This window comes from Heterocephalus glaber, unplaced genomic scaffold, assembly GCF_053883595.1.
Source record: "Heterocephalus glaber isolate CG9 unplaced genomic scaffold, H.glaber_assembly_v1.0 deba00001613, whole genome shotgun sequence".
In the NCBI taxonomy this organism is placed as follows: domain Eukaryota; kingdom Metazoa; phylum Chordata; class Mammalia; order Rodentia; family Bathyergidae; genus Heterocephalus; species Heterocephalus glaber.
In genome coordinates, this window is record NW_028258384.1 from 28,176,628 (window position 1) to 28,192,266 (window position 15,639).

The following is a 15,639-nucleotide window of genomic DNA, read 5'->3' on the forward strand; positions in this document are numbered from 1 at the left end:
ATCGATATCTAATACAGATAAGAGAGCTAGGAAATAACAAATGGTCACTAATCTCTTTCCACACATCCTCAACCTGCCAAATTCAGTGAGTTAATGCTAATAGTTCTTTAGACTATTAGTCTGGTTTTCAACATGTATATGATAATTAATTTTACAAGGTCTTATAAAATAAATAAATGAATCTGATGCTGGAAAAATAAAAGGGGATGCGGTGTGGGAGAAGGGAATTGGAATGTGTTATGTACACGTACCAATCCCCTACAGTGAACGTAATCATTATGTACTGAAAACATGTACTAGTAAAAGTTTAAAAAAGCAGAGAAAATAATTCTAACAGTTTACTGATTACTCTTTGCAGACACCAACATTAGATTTATAGCATAATGTGTCGCAGTGTGCTTATCATGTGTAAGACAACATCATCAGATGGCAGATTTATAATAATAAAGGAACAGTCTTGATAGTTCAGGAGCCTAACTAGCCATATTTAAAAATACATTTTCCCTGTTTCTTTATTTATTTAATAATTTTACTACAAAACACAATGATTGAGCTCTTTCATATAGCTGTGTCTATTTGTCTGTATAGCCTTAGCACTAAGAAATGCCTGGCGCACATATATACAAGTGTTCAATAAATGACCCTGAATAAATGAAGGAAAGGGTAGTATTAACTGGTTTTCATATCGTGGGATTACTAACATATAACTTGAAACTACTGAATAATATGAAGTAAAAAGGAAAATCCTGTTAGATAATTTCAGTGCAAATAGGTTAATCATAAATAAAAAGCCAGAACGTCTTCCAATCTAAGACAGGAACTATATCATAATTTATTTTTCTGAAAAGGAAGAAATAAATAAGCAAGGGAGGTTTTTGTTATTCTTGTTTTGGTTTTTACTATTAGCACATGGTAACATTATTACTGGGTGAAAATTCATTTGTGAGCCATGAATGTTTTTTGAGAAATAAGGAAATATGAATTGTTCTGCATTTTATGATTCCCCTTACCATGAATTTTGAGTGTACATGTGTCTTTTCATATGCCTGTTCACTTGCCATTTTTAAGTCTACTGCTCAATATCTCATTAATAATTTCTGAGTTTCTAATATTCTATACTTGACAATTTCTAATCTCCACTGACATTTTCTCATTGCCAATCCCATGCAATCCTTGAGTGTTATCTATAGCTGAAAATGGATCACCAAAGGCCTTTTCAAACCACTTTTAATGATCTCATCAGGAGTAGATGTGTAATAATTGATAACCTGACAATTCTTTTTTTTTTTTTTTGGTACCAGGAATCGAACTCGGGTCCTTGCACTTTCGGGGTAGGCGGCAGAACCACTGAGGTAAATCTCCAGCCCCTACCTGACAATTCTTTGACATCTTTTGGAGCCATATTCTGAGTAGGCCTTAGAGAAAATAAATAGGCAAAAGGTATCGGCACACAACTAATTGACATTTTTCTCTTTTCTCCTTTATTCACTATATCTGGTAATCACTTATGAATTTTATAAATATCTAAAGAAAAACACTGAGCCTCACTAGTGTTTTGGACAGTGTAGCATATCAAATATGTACCATTTGTTAAAAGGTAAGAGCTTTAATTTTTTGTTTGTTTTGTTTTGTTTTTGGTACCAGGGATCAAACTCGGGTCCCTGTGCTTTCGAGGCAGGCGGCAGAACCACTGAATTAAATCCCTGGTCCTAGAGCTTTAATTTACTCAAACAGTTAATGTAGGATATTTAGCTAAAATGAAGTGATAATTCTTAGATATCAATTGTATTTGGCTTTCATATCCTAGAAAATTGTCTCAACACTCTGATACAACATAGATTTCATTACTCAGAGAATGTCGGGTAGTAACTATTGGCCAAGTTCTCTTGTAATTTATGAATTACTGTTGAAGTGCATAGATATGGCAATGCCACTGAAAGAATTATCAATGCAGAGCTCCCAAATCCTTGTTCATAATCTCAGACTTGAAATTAACCTCAACATTTATCTAGCCCAATTTCCCTACTTCAGAAATATCGAAACCCAAATCCAGGAAGCTTGGGACTTGTTCAGGGTGACAAGGTCTAGTGGATTAATTAGCAACAGAATTTATGTTTACTGCATCAGAATCCTAAGCCAGGGTTTTCTTCATTTTATTCCCTGGCAATAATATAGATAAAATATTGTTATTTTATGAACTTGTATCTCTTAAGGCCTTTAATATTTGCATATATCCAAAGATACTACAACAAAATCAGTTACAGAGAGAGGCAGGTCAAAATTTCTATGAAAAATTGTCCTAAACATTATATTACCGTGAACAGGTCATGAGAGTCAAATTGAGTGGTAATCTTGATGTCTATAAAACTACTCTTAACTACTCCTGGTTATGGACAAAAAATTTACATCACTTATTTGCTGGTTATGGACAGAAAGTTTGTATAGAAGTTAAAAATTCACAAACTTCATCCTAGAACAATGGTATAAATCTAGGTTGATTGAAGACACTAGTCTTCCAAAGGTGGCCTTTACTAAGATCATCGATAAATAAGACATCATCATATTGCAGCGTATCAGTAACTTCCATATTTAGTAAGTGGCATTTATGTAATGTGCTTATTGCAAGTATTGTGGGGGGATTTGTTTTTACTTTTTTGCCATTCCACCAAAGTAAAAGGTGTGAAAGATTATAGAATAGTACACAGGGATATATCATTTGCAAATGTAAAGTAAAAATAATTTTTATGGGATAATTTTAATGGGTTATCTTTTTCCAAAAAAAAAAAAAGGAACTTAAGTTTTATTTCACGCCACTTTAGTATCCACAACTTTTCACTCTGGAGGTAAGTTAGCAAGACAAGGTCAGCAAATACTGGAAATTAATCACGAAATTTATGATGGCAAAATTGTCTACGGAGATCTTCTGTAGAGGAATCTGTCTCCAGCTTCTAAAAAATTTCCAAAATTGCTTTAAAATACATTTCAATGGCAAATCTTACAGTGTGCTTTAATAGGCTGTTTACATGTATACACCACTTTATGTAAACTAAAGCCTCTTGTATTGAGATACTCAAGATATATATATATATATATATATATATATATATATATTTAAGAAGTATTTTTTATTAGGAGTAATGTGTTGGTAGGTACAACAGCACTTACTCAAATCCAAAGTACCTTAAAGATGGGCCCGTATACTCTGCTTTACTACGACACAATCTCAAGCAGAAAACAAAACAAAACAGAAATTTTCAAAGTCATTTCTCAAATCTGCCAAACTCTCTGCCTTTCTCCTGTACAGCACTGGCCAGCAGTCCCTAAATCCTAAAATCCAGCAGCTCCTACTTGCAAGCTCAAGTATGCAGGCTGACCTCCCCAAATCCTGACCTCATCTCTCCACCAACATCCTACGGGGAGTTTCTACCCTGCAGAGGTTTAATTTCACCAAAACCGAATTTTCGTCCTCATTTATTTGACCTTTCCTTCTTGATCTCTGTGCCATTCTTTCCTTAACACTCCTTCCCTTTCCCTGACCCTCTGCATCCAGGGCACTTTTACTTTGCCTCCACTCTTCCCAAATCACACTTCAGCGTTCTACAGCAAAATAACAATCTGGCGGGGCCGAAGATTATGTGAGGTTTTTTCCCCCCTTCAAACTCTTGCCTCTTGAGTACCTGCAGTTCTTTTGCCTGGGGGACCCCATCTTTTGCCAAGGGGCAAGGTAGGGCACCCCTCACTGCTACAGTCCATCTAGCACGCTCCGGACTAATGCCACAGGGCAGGACGAGTTTGGCCATTACTGCGCCACAGCAGGTGGGGGGTGGGGCGGTGGCGAACCGCGCCCAGCCCGATCTCGGACGGGCTGACAAGAGGCAGCGAAGTTGATGGAGCCGCTCCCGCACCCCGAGACGGGAACTCACCTTCTCTGAGGCAAGGGCGAGTGTCTACTTTAAAACTACTGCCCCCCCTCCCCGCCGCCGACATAGCGGAGCCGGAGCCGCGGCCGCCGCCGCCGTCGCTACGCAGGCTGGCAGTCGGAGGTGGAGGTAGCGGAGGAGGCAAGTGTAAGCCCTGCCTCCGCCACCGCCGGCTGCTGCCGCTGAAGGCGGCCTAGGAGGAGGAAGAGGCGGTAGAGACGGTAGCTTCCTGAGGGTAAGACTCCTCTGCCAGCGACCCAGTGCCTTCGCACAGCGCGGGTGAGGTGCGTACAACTCCACTGGCTCCTTGCTCTGGTTCGGCTTCTTTAGCCCCGCCTTCCTTTTAGCCCCGCCTTCCTTTTAGCCCCGCCCCTCTCCCCCTCTTCATAGCTTCCCCCAAGCCTCTTTCTAGCTCCTTCTGTCCACCAGTGGGAACAATGTATACCCTCAAGATGCCCCCCCTCCTCCAAGGCTTAGAGTCACCCTCTCCCTTAAGGGTAAGTGATGATGGCCAAGGGCAAAGGAAAAAAGCAAGGGATGAAAGAGTATTTGTGCCTCTAACAGTGAGGCCTCTTCCCTTGGCAGAGCTGCTCTAACATAATTTAAGAAAAAAAAATTCTGGAAATCTATTGATTCCACCTCCAAACTATGCCTAAAATATATCTTGTCCAGCTCCTTAGTACAGAGAACAGACATAAACAAAATCTTTAGTGACTACATGTCGTCTTCATGGTTCTTTAAGTGACTGCTATCTACCATCCACCCATCGTAAGCTACAATAAACTCCCATGAATCTGGTATCCAGTTGAAGAACCGTGGTATTATTGATAATTTAATACTCCTTATCACCTTTTCCCTCAACTTCCCCCTAATCTTAGTGTATATTTATTATTTCCTTGTTCTTTTAGCATATTTTCTTGTCATATATGCCTACATAGCGTTGTTTAGTTTGGGGATTTTTTTTTTTCACCGAGAATCGAACTCATGGCCTCATGCTTGCCAGGCAAGTGCTGTACCGCTGAGCTACATCCCCAGAACCGTTGTTTAGTTTTGACAGTTTTCAAATTTCACAAAAAAATTTCTTTTTCCAGCATTCTGGGGCTTGTTTCTTTCACTCCATACAGTATTTTGTTTCTAAAATACATCCACATTGCCACATGAATTTATAGTTTTCCCCTATAAATGGTGTACAATATCCCATCCACTTCCTTGTGAATGGGTTTACATCCTGGTACATTTGTGCAAAAGTTTCTCTTGAGTATGCTTTTTTGTCCCCTCTTACTTCCACTCGGTATTTCAAGTCCTCATCATATCTTATCATCCTTTAAAACCTAGATATGAAATCACCCCCTCTAGCTAACTTGTTCTGTTCTTGCTTGAAATTCATGCCACCCTCTTCTGAATTGCACCTATATCTGGTGCATATTTTTATTGTAATGAATTATACTTTTTGCCTTTCTTCTCCATTGCCTGGGGCCATTTTGAGACTATAGATATTTTATATTTTCTCATTTTATTTTTAACTCCTCCTGCTTCAGCCTAGTAAAGTCCTAAGACAAAGGTCAAAAAACAGTAGCCCTTCAGGCCTATGTCCCTTAGTTAATACTTCTAGCTCACCGATATGTGTTGTTTTACTTGTACAATTTTTTATTTACTTCCTCAACAACATTTAAAAGGTATGTTTCTTGTCCCCCTCCCCCCAAAAGCTCTGGAAAACTTTGAAGACTGACAGTAGTGGCTATGCATTTCTAACTGGTTGAAACTAAGTAACAAATTCAGAAAGTTGGAGTGCTGGGCTCATAAGAAATTATCTTTAAATTGGCTGGGGATTTAGCTCAGGGGCACTGTGCCTGCCTTGCAAGCACAAGATCCTGAGTTCAATCCCTGGTACTGCAAAAAAAACCCCAAAAAACCCCTGTCTTTATGTAGTTTTTCTGGTTTATTAATTTACCCAAGATTACCTGAGTCCATGGGTAGTTTCTCTAATCTTCCATCTTGTCTTTTCATAAGTTATTATAAGTTTTAATCAAATAAATATAAGAAATATTATGCTGAAATAGTGGGATAACGTAAGTATAAAAACGGGATGCGATTCTGTACCTTCCTATATGAAAGGGGAAGTGCCACAGAAACACTCATTCTCAAAATATGAATCACAGTTCATATTAAATCTGAATATTTGAGAATGTCACTCAACATTTAGTCAGCAAAAAAGAAGTTCACTAGGAATTTTAAATAGAAAAGATTAATGTAGGAATTGGGTACTCAAAGGAATTGGAAAGGTCTGATGAGTAAAATTCTGGGAACTTTCCTACATATTTTCAGCTGGCACTGGGAAGTCTTTTCATCCCTTTTATGCTTTCCTGTGTGTAGAAGCTGGAATCCTATACATTACATTTCCCAGAAGTCTAGGCCGGCAGTATTGTGTGTATGGTTTAGGCCTCATCAGTGACATGTATCAACATGATTTTTTTTTGGGGGGGTACCAGTGATCGAACTCGGGTCCTTGTGCTTGCACAGCAGGCGGTCAACATGATTTTTTTATATAGAATAGACATAAAAGCCATTTTATGTGGAATTCAGGTGAGATAAAACATTAAATTTAGGGAGTGGGCTTAGTATTCTTTCATGACAGGCTTTTGAGAATCTGTGAGATTAGAATAACAGTGATTCTGTGCTGTTCCCTGACCTGTGTGTAGCATCAATTAAAGCATTCAACAGATATTTATTAAATTCTGGAATTACTTCATCTTTCTTAGGATCCATGTAAAATTCTGTGTCTGCTTTTCAAATAGTAAAAATGAGAATATAATACATGAAATAAAAGAAAGTAGTTAATCTTCTTCCCAATCCTCAGCTATTGCTAGCTTCTAGGCCAGTATTTTGTTAGCTGTTGCTAGGATCTAGGCCAGTATTTTCAGGGCAGACAATCACCTAAGCTTACAGGAAAAAAACAAAACAAAACAAAAAACTGGTTTTTTAAAATAACTAAGTCCGCCTCTAAAGTTGCTTCTTGTTTCTGACAAAGCCTGCCATACAAAATTGCAAGGTCACCTAATCATGCACCTTGAACCAACTAAACTTGTCCCACCCTTTTAGTTGACCTGGAAGTGAACTTTACTTATTATAATACTAAGTTCTCCACCCAGGATGGGCAAGCCCACCATTTTCTGAACATAGGATCTATGAAAAAGAATTACATCAAACTGAGCATGCTCAAGAATGTGTCTGCCTAGCCGGAGATTTAGCTCAGTGGTTCTGCAGTCTGCCTGGAAATCACAAGTTTCCCAGTTCAATCCCCTGTACCAAAAAACAAACAAACAAAAAGAAAATGCCTCTATGTGGTGGCAAATCAGTCATGCAGGAATTCATATGAGTTGCTTCAGTAAAAGCTTGGGGACACAGTGCTTAAAGAATGATCTTCAGTGTTCTGATTTCCTGTAAAAAAAAATTCTCTTTACTTATTTATCTTCTGGTTGCACTTACTGGCTTTGCATTCTCCAAAAAGCAAATCCATTGTGTTAAGTTACACTATAACATGAAAATGTCACCAGATTTTAGTCATACACTATGACAATAAGCCCACACTTTCCTTTCTTTCTCTTATACTTATCATTGCTCTGTGACAGTAATGCTATTAAATGCATGCCAAAGTACTGTAATTTCTTTCACAGAAAGAGAAAGTGGAATGTGGTAGAGAGTAAAAATTATGAAAGCTTGCTATGGGCCAGACATTTCTGATAATTTCTCAATCACTACACAATGGTGATTAATACTGAGCTCATTAATACCTTTTAAAGAATGCAAAACGCAGTCTTATGAGAGAAATTAACTTTTCCATTTTAACTTAGCAATTTAAATGGTCTGTTTATACCATTGGGCCAGAGGGAAGAGAATTTTAATTGCCAACCCCTCACATGCTATACAATGAGGTAAGGAAGGGGATGAGGGTGGGAGTTAGGTATAAGGAGGAGGTTAAAGGTAACAAAAATAAGTAAAGGAACATATTTTTGCATATATGAGAAGTCACTAAAACACTAAAAGCATGTTATTGGTCCTTGCATTATATTGACAGTAAAATGTAATATGCCTGCCTCATTTTGAATAATATGAGAAAATTTAAAAACTCATTATTATGACACATAATACATTTAAAAACATTAGAAAACAGAAAAAATTATTATACTTTCATGGTATATGACTTATATGATTGATGTAAAAATGAATTCGACTAGGAAGAACAGAAATGTTCAGTTTTATCAACAAATGATTCAATGATGAGAAACAATGGCAAATATCCAAATTGTTCAGCAACACTAAAATTAAAGAAAAGCAAACAGATAAATTGAGATATACAAATAAGATGCATAAAATAAGCTAGGTATGATGGTGCACACTTGTAATCTCACCACTCTGGGAGGCTGAGGCAGGAGGACTGCAAGTTCATGCCAAGTCTGGGAGACTTGGTGACTTAATGAAACTTTGTGTTGTGGTTTAGATCTGGAATGTCTTCCCTAAGCTCTCAGGCACTCGGTTACGGGCTTTGTAAGGATTCTTGGACTATGGAGACACTGTATTCATGGGAGTATTCATCTACTGGTGAGTTCAGCAGGTGAGTGTGCTGTTATGAGGTGGATTTTGGTTCAGAAATGGGGGGCAGCATGACCTGCAAAGGTATATCTTCATCCCTGTCTCCTCCTTTCTTCTCTGCTTCCTGGCTACCATGACATGAGCAGCATTTTCTCCATTACTATGCTCCTCTGCCATACTGTTTCTTCCTTGGAGCCAGCTGACCATGAACCTTAACCATGAGCTAAAGTAAACCTCTCCTCCTTTAAGTTGTAGATGTCAGATATTGTGTCCCAGCAGCAAGAAAAGTGACTAAGACAGTGTGGTATCTTTGCTAGAACAGATTAATGTGGCTTTAGGTACACTGTACATGGCCACTGATGTAGCACATGAATTTATTCCTATCCTTACCATAAACAGTGACCAGATGCAGTTCATACTCACATAATTTGAATTGCAAAATTAATTTATGGCTTTGCTCTTGAATGAGTTAGGATTCCTACTGTGTTGTAACAAAACCTGAAGAGATGTGGATCGTGTACATTTTGCAAGAACTTTATTTTGACACATTATATTGATAACACCATTTTAATTGGATCTAATGAGAATTTGTAGGTAGACTTCAGTCCTTAGTAAAACTTATGTATGTACTTCAGAGGATGAGGGATAAAAATATCACCAGTTCATGTTAATGAGTTTTACAGAGGTCTAATGGTCTTGGACATACCATTGGGCCAACCTTATGAAAACACAGCACACATTGTAGCATTTTTTGAAATTCACTACTAAGTAGGAAACACGGTATCTGATGACCCTCTCTAGGTTGTGAAGGAAGTGAATTACAACTTGGAATATTGCTCTGATCCACTTTCTAAGTGGCACGTGAGGCTATCAACATTAAGTATGGGCAAGAGTAGGAAAAGACTCTGCAACAAGTCCAAGTTGGGGTCCAAGTTTACTCTGCTGTTTGGACTATATGACCCAATAGATCTTATGATATTGATTTACAGCTGGAAGGAACAGATTGCATATGGAATTTATTAACTTTCAACAGATTTCCAACAAAATCTCTGATGTTCTGGAGCAAGGCCATGCCATCTGCAGTGGCAAATTAGACATCATTTAAAAATGTCTCTGGGATGTTACTGAATCTTGGTAAAGACAGAGTACCTCAGCATCACATGAGTATATAGCCAGAATTTCCAACCATAAGATGCTTACTGTAAGACCCACAAAATTATAAATTTGAGTGGACCCAGTTACAGTTAATTGTAAATCAGAAGTGGTACAGCTGAGACTGGACATGGGCAGGTCCAGAAAATGCAGTAAAACTACTGGAGCAGGGTGTCCAAGACTCCAATTTATCAACAACACTACCAATTCCTCAGGTCTCATCTCACCCTTATGGTTATGGGAGATTCCTTATGACCATCAAATAGAGAAGGAAAATGACCAAGCTTGATTTATGGATGGTTTTGTTGTCAGGGTTGGTGGCTGTCCTAGGTGCTTGGTATCCCAAACATGAATTAAGTGGTACACACAGAGGTAAAAGTGAAAGCATAGATTTGTTAGCCCAAATATGCTCTTCAGGATGGGCAGGCCAGTGAAAACAGCTCATGGCCCCAAAGAAGCCAGGCATCAGAGCCTATATGTGGTTTTTATAGGGAAGGAATAGCTCTTCGAACTGGTGGGACAATTCACTCCAAATAGGGACAGGTCTCTTTTCGGTTGGGATGGGAAGTTTTTATCCTTATATGGACCTTTGAGGAAATTTTGTGGTGTCCAAATCCTGGGAGGGAGGGTTGAAACCACAATGTAAATGAGGTTATAGTTAATTAAATCATTACAACTGACTTAGGATCACTTTAATTATGCAGGATATTCTATAGCATATGCTTCCCCAGACATGGTTTAATCTTTAGAGTGGGTGCTCATTGTTTCTAGAGAGCTTATCTTGAGACCCCAGAAACCTATAGCACATGTGCCCTTTTGTCTTTCCTGGATGTGTTCTAGCTGTAAGAAGGGGACGCTATCTGTGGTTTTTAGAGAGCCAATTTCCTCTTTATTCCACTGGCCTTCAGGGTCCCTCCTTCTGGGAATTTCTCCTCTCTGCTTACTGCCTCAGGTTAGCTCAGTAAAAGCTAAAGATGGAATGCTACTACACTAAGCCTCTTTCAAAGGTAATCCTGAATGACTTCTAGTTTAAGGAGAAAGCTTTTCAGAGTACATATCTGTGGGCAGAGCATCTGGTCATTTGCCTCAGTTCAAAAAAAAACTGGCTGAAGGTAAAAATATATATGATTTCACAGGCAGTGGAACTTGACTTGTTGAGTTAGTGTGGGTCATAAGAGGAAGAAATATTGGCATATCAGGTACAAGAAAGTATAGGTAGGAGGCATGTGTAGTAAGTAACAAGTGAAAATCTTTTTTATTGTGTATTAAGACCCACTAGAAACCATCTATCACAGATGAGATATTAAACAATTGAATAGACAGATTAACCTAGCCATTTGGCATCAGTCAGTTCCTGTTAGCAGTCTACTAACCTGCTCAAAAAAGGGCACAGGAAGAGAACAGCCATAAGTGGCAAAATGGAGGTTATAAGTACACTTGCATGGGTTTCCTAAATTCATTTCCTTGTCTAGCACTCCTAGTATAATGTCTTGTCTTTCCATATAACCTTTTCATTTTAGAACTCAATGAAAATTTTTCTTTTAAATCACACTATACAATAAAAGGGGAGTTAAGGAAATACATGAAAGAAAATTATGAAATTCTTGTTTTGTTCTTTGCCAGATCCATTAGGTAACTCATTATATAGCCCATGAATCTTGAAAATAATGAGATCTCCCCCTGCCATCTCTCCCTCTTTGTCTCTCTGGCCCCATCTCTGTCTCCCTTACCCTGTTCTGTACAGGTTCCTGCATACAGAGTTTCCCTGAAATATGAGATTCCATTTAGTAAGAAACAAAGCCAGTAATTTGTCTGCTTTAGGAGGCCACTAAAATGAATTCAGGAAACCTTTCTGAGTCTCAATGACAAACCTAGTTCAGTAACTATAACAATCTTGAATAAATCCCTTCAACTCCCTCTTTTACCTCGCCTATCAGCTTCAGTTTCACCAACCTTGTCAAATATTTGTAATTGTGGAGAATAATGCATTAGGTGAATTGTTTTAAATAAACACCCTCTGGTTCATAATATTGAGATGTGGTGGCCTTGAAAGGCACTTTGGGGCTAATTACTAGCAAGAGTAGAGGCCTTGAATTCAGTAGCTCTGATAGCCTGCTTTATGAGAAGAGGATTAAAATAGTTTAAAGCACCCTGAATTAATGTTATTGGTTATCATTGTACAAAAAGTTAATCCAGTTTAATATAGTATCCAATGAGAGTCCCCACAAGTCCCCATCAAACTAAAGTGTGTATACTGCTCAAGGATACTAACTCTTCTCCTAGATTTTATACAGTATATGGTGTCTTCTCATAACTGTAGAAGGAGGCCTCCTTGTACACTCAAATAACAATAAATGAATGAAATATATTTTTGTCCTTCCTCACTAAAATTTAAAATGCCAAACAGACTTGCTCTTCCAGATAGACTTCCATTCCCAAGAGACAATACACCTGTAAAGTAAGGTTGTAATTGATGGAGATAGTGATTGCAACACAACCAGTGTATGATTTTCACAAGACCATCAGGGCCACAAGAGCTCAGTGAATAAACGAAGTCTTTGTTCCAACACAAAATCAAACAATATTTTCCATTTCCTGAACCTATATGACTTTAAAAAAACTTTTGCAGTTTCTCCATAGCTCTTTATTTATTAATATATATATGTCTTACACATTAAAGTATATACTGTAGAAGACTTAAGGAGTCAATTCCAATATTTTTACCTGAGGTTCTTTTCAAAGATAGCTCCAATGTTAAATGCAATAATATTGAACATATTATCACAAAGAGATTAATTAGAATATAAATCTTCCCATACAATGACTGTGTTACACAAGATATCATGCAGTGAATGGACATGGTAATACTCTACATCACAGTTATGATGTCATAAGGAATAACTGGGGGAGTCTGTGTCAAGGAGTAAGCACAGTGCTTGGCACATAGTCACTCACCAGTCCCTGGAACTCCCAGAGTACAAGGACCATGGAAACTTTCTTCAATCATTGAAGACACGCAGATACTTGCTTAATGATAATAAAAACAAAAAAGTTTAAAACATTGTTGTTTGTTGGTACTTCTCATGAGAAATTAGTAGGGTAAAAAGATGGAAGATACTAGCATAAGAAAGAAGCAAGATTATTTTAAATCATGTCCACAAATTATTGGACATTTGCTATGGCCTGAATGCTTACGTTTCTCCAAAATTCATATCTTGAAATTAAATCCCCAATGTGTTAATATTAAGGGCTGGTACTTTGGGAAATGACCAGACAAGATGAATGTCCTTACAAAAGAAACCTGAGGGAACTTGTTTCACCCTTTTGCTCTTCTGCCATGTGAGAATACACTAGAAGGCACCATCTATGAGGAATGAACAAACACCAAATCTACTGGCACTTTGATCTTGGACTTCCTAGCCTCCAGAATATTAAGCAGTAAGTTTCTGCTGTTTATATATTAGTCTGGTGAATTAGTAGCCCACACAGACTAAAGTAAGGATTGGTACTAAGAAATGAGGTGCTGCTATAACTAAAACTGTGAGAGTGGCTTTGAAAATGGGTAATAGGGAGAGGCTGGACGAGTTTTTTTTTTTACAACAAGTTGACTTTGCCATGACCATATAGCATGAAGGGAAATTCTGGTGAGGTTTCACAAGAAGAAGAAACCTGTAAAAAAAAAAAAAAGCCTCAATCTTCTTAGAGATTATCTAAACGGTCATGAACAAATGCCAAAGAGGCCAACCACTTACTACCAGAGCTGACAGCCCAAGACACTTCCTAGACCACTCGTTTCCCAGGAGAGACTCTATATAGATCTATTCATATTACAGAAGCATTGGACAAAATGCATTAAACTTTCCCAGTCTCCACTGATTTTCATTCTTTTTCTAGTTGTCTGGAAGGAATAGAATTATGATATTCAACTGGGTGTGGTGGTGCACACCTGTAATCCCAGCACTTGGGAGGTTGAGGCAGGAGGATCACTGGGAGTTTAAAGCCAGTCTGAACTACATAGTGATATCCTGTCTCAAAAGAAAAAAAGAATTAATGATATACAGCTAATATATATTGAGAATTTAAGTGTCAGGCATGATATCACAAGATATATACTTTATTTTACCCTTCATGATAGTTTATATGATGTATATTTTTATTTCCGTTTCACTAATGAGGAAGTAAATTCTTAGGAAAAATACATAACTGATTAATTATGCAAACAGCGAGAAGTTTTGCTTTTATTGAATATTTCTGTAAATTAGATGTCTTTTGTGCTTGTAGCTTTGTTCCTGAATCTTTTGTCATCATTTTTCTAGCCATAAAAGGGGCACTTGCCCTTCTGAATCTAGTAATACAATAGCCAAATGCAACACTATTTTTCAAATAATGATGCCTATTCACCGTTTCTGTCCTTTTACAAATGATGCCAGATTAGCTCCTGGGTTGTGGACAGATAATAGAATAGGGATCACTGAAAATCAGAACTCATCTCTACCTCAAAAGTTTATTCTATGTTCTACAAGAAAACTGCTTGCCAATTAGACTGTCATACTCCAGTATGGTGGTTTTAAAGTTTGATAAACTAGAGATTCCTCAATGCAGGGAATAGATCCAGTATTTACAACTGTGTGTATCTTCCACAGAAGAAAAAAATCGTATTTTACAGAAGTAATATTATTAAATAGGATTACAGCAATGTTGAATGAAGAGCCACTACAGGATCTGTGATGGCAATACTCACATCTCCCATCACAGTAAACAAGTACCTCCTAGAAAGCACCAGGGCATATATGATAAAAGCCCAAAAATGTAGAGAATTCATTCTGTGTTTGCCTTTTTTGGTTATGGCTTATTTTGTCAATGGTTTCACTGCAGATCAATACCAAAATCCTTGAGTTTCATTTCATCCTTCTTGTTTTCAGTAGTCAATCAATGTATATTTTCTGCACAAGTAATGACTCCATAACTCCTATGGAAAAAGGCAAATCTTTAGCTACATCTGTAGTAACTTTTTCAAATCAAAATATATGGCTCAAAGTCTTAAAGCTAGCTCTGGACTAATGTCAAAGTGCCCTTAGCCCTACCCTACTAGGGTCCTTATAAATAACATTCACAAGTTGGCATCAGAGCTATACCAACAGCCATACTTTAGGAATGATGACCTCGGACCAGTAGTCCAACACTAACAAGATGATTATCTTTTCCAAGGAGATCAACCCATCCTAGACGATGATCTCAGCATAACTGGCACTCTAAAAGGTCCCTCTTCCATAATTCCATGCCAAAATACACCAAAGAAAAATTCTGATCTCTTCTCTGCTTCCAACCTCAAACCTGCACAAAGGCCTAAAACCCCACCTCTTAATGTGGATTTGTCTATAAATGTTCTTGTAACTATTCAATATCTACTCTGATTCTTGTGATTCCCACAACTGCTGAGTTTTTATTTCACCTTGTTCAGCAATTCTCAACTTGTTCTTCACTGTTCCCTGGTCACTGGCCTCCCTTTCTATTTTCTTTGGCCTGCTGAACAATATGTAACAATACACCACCTAAAAGTTAAACTTCCAAAAATTCTGGGCCTACTACCCAGCACCCCTGTGTGGAAAACCACTTATATAAATAATTCCTACTCCCCTGGAGATATTTCATATACACATTAACAATTTGTCATCCTTCCCACTCACCCTCTGGCCTCTGTATTTCTGTCCAGCATTTCTGTGACCTCATTTACATTCCTTTCATGGACCTCATATCTTTTCTCTCTGTCCCATCAACTGATATTACATGCAGCCATACCCTTTCATTGAGACTATTTGGCCCTCACTTACCTGCACGGAGATAGTTTTATCCACCAGAAATTTCACCCCTTAAGTCCCCTTGCACTGCTGATTTTCCTGTTCAGCAGGGCCACACGTTCTACTCTTCCATCACTCTCTTTTGCCCTATGCAACTTGACTTTTGTTTTATGCATACT

At 37.9% G+C, this 15,639-nt stretch overlaps 1 protein-coding gene and 1 pseudogene across 1 annotated transcript in view; both read right to left on the reverse strand.

The window, feature by feature from the left end:
- The window catches only part of Zmat1 (zinc finger matrin-type 1), a 52,621-nt gene extending 48,415 nt beyond the window's left edge, over nucleotides 1–4,206 (reverse strand). Inside the window, exon 1 of the mRNA XM_021250480.2 lies at nucleotides 3,924–4,206. Coding sequence (XP_021106139.1) covers nucleotides 3,924–3,987 — 64 coding nt within the window. The 5' untranslated portion in view covers nucleotides 3,988–4,206. The remainder of the gene's footprint in view (nucleotides 1–3,923) is intronic.
- LOC101696516 (AT-rich interactive domain-containing protein 1A pseudogene) overlaps nucleotides 4,022–15,639 on the reverse strand; it is a 43,239-nt pseudogene continuing 31,621 nt past the window's right edge.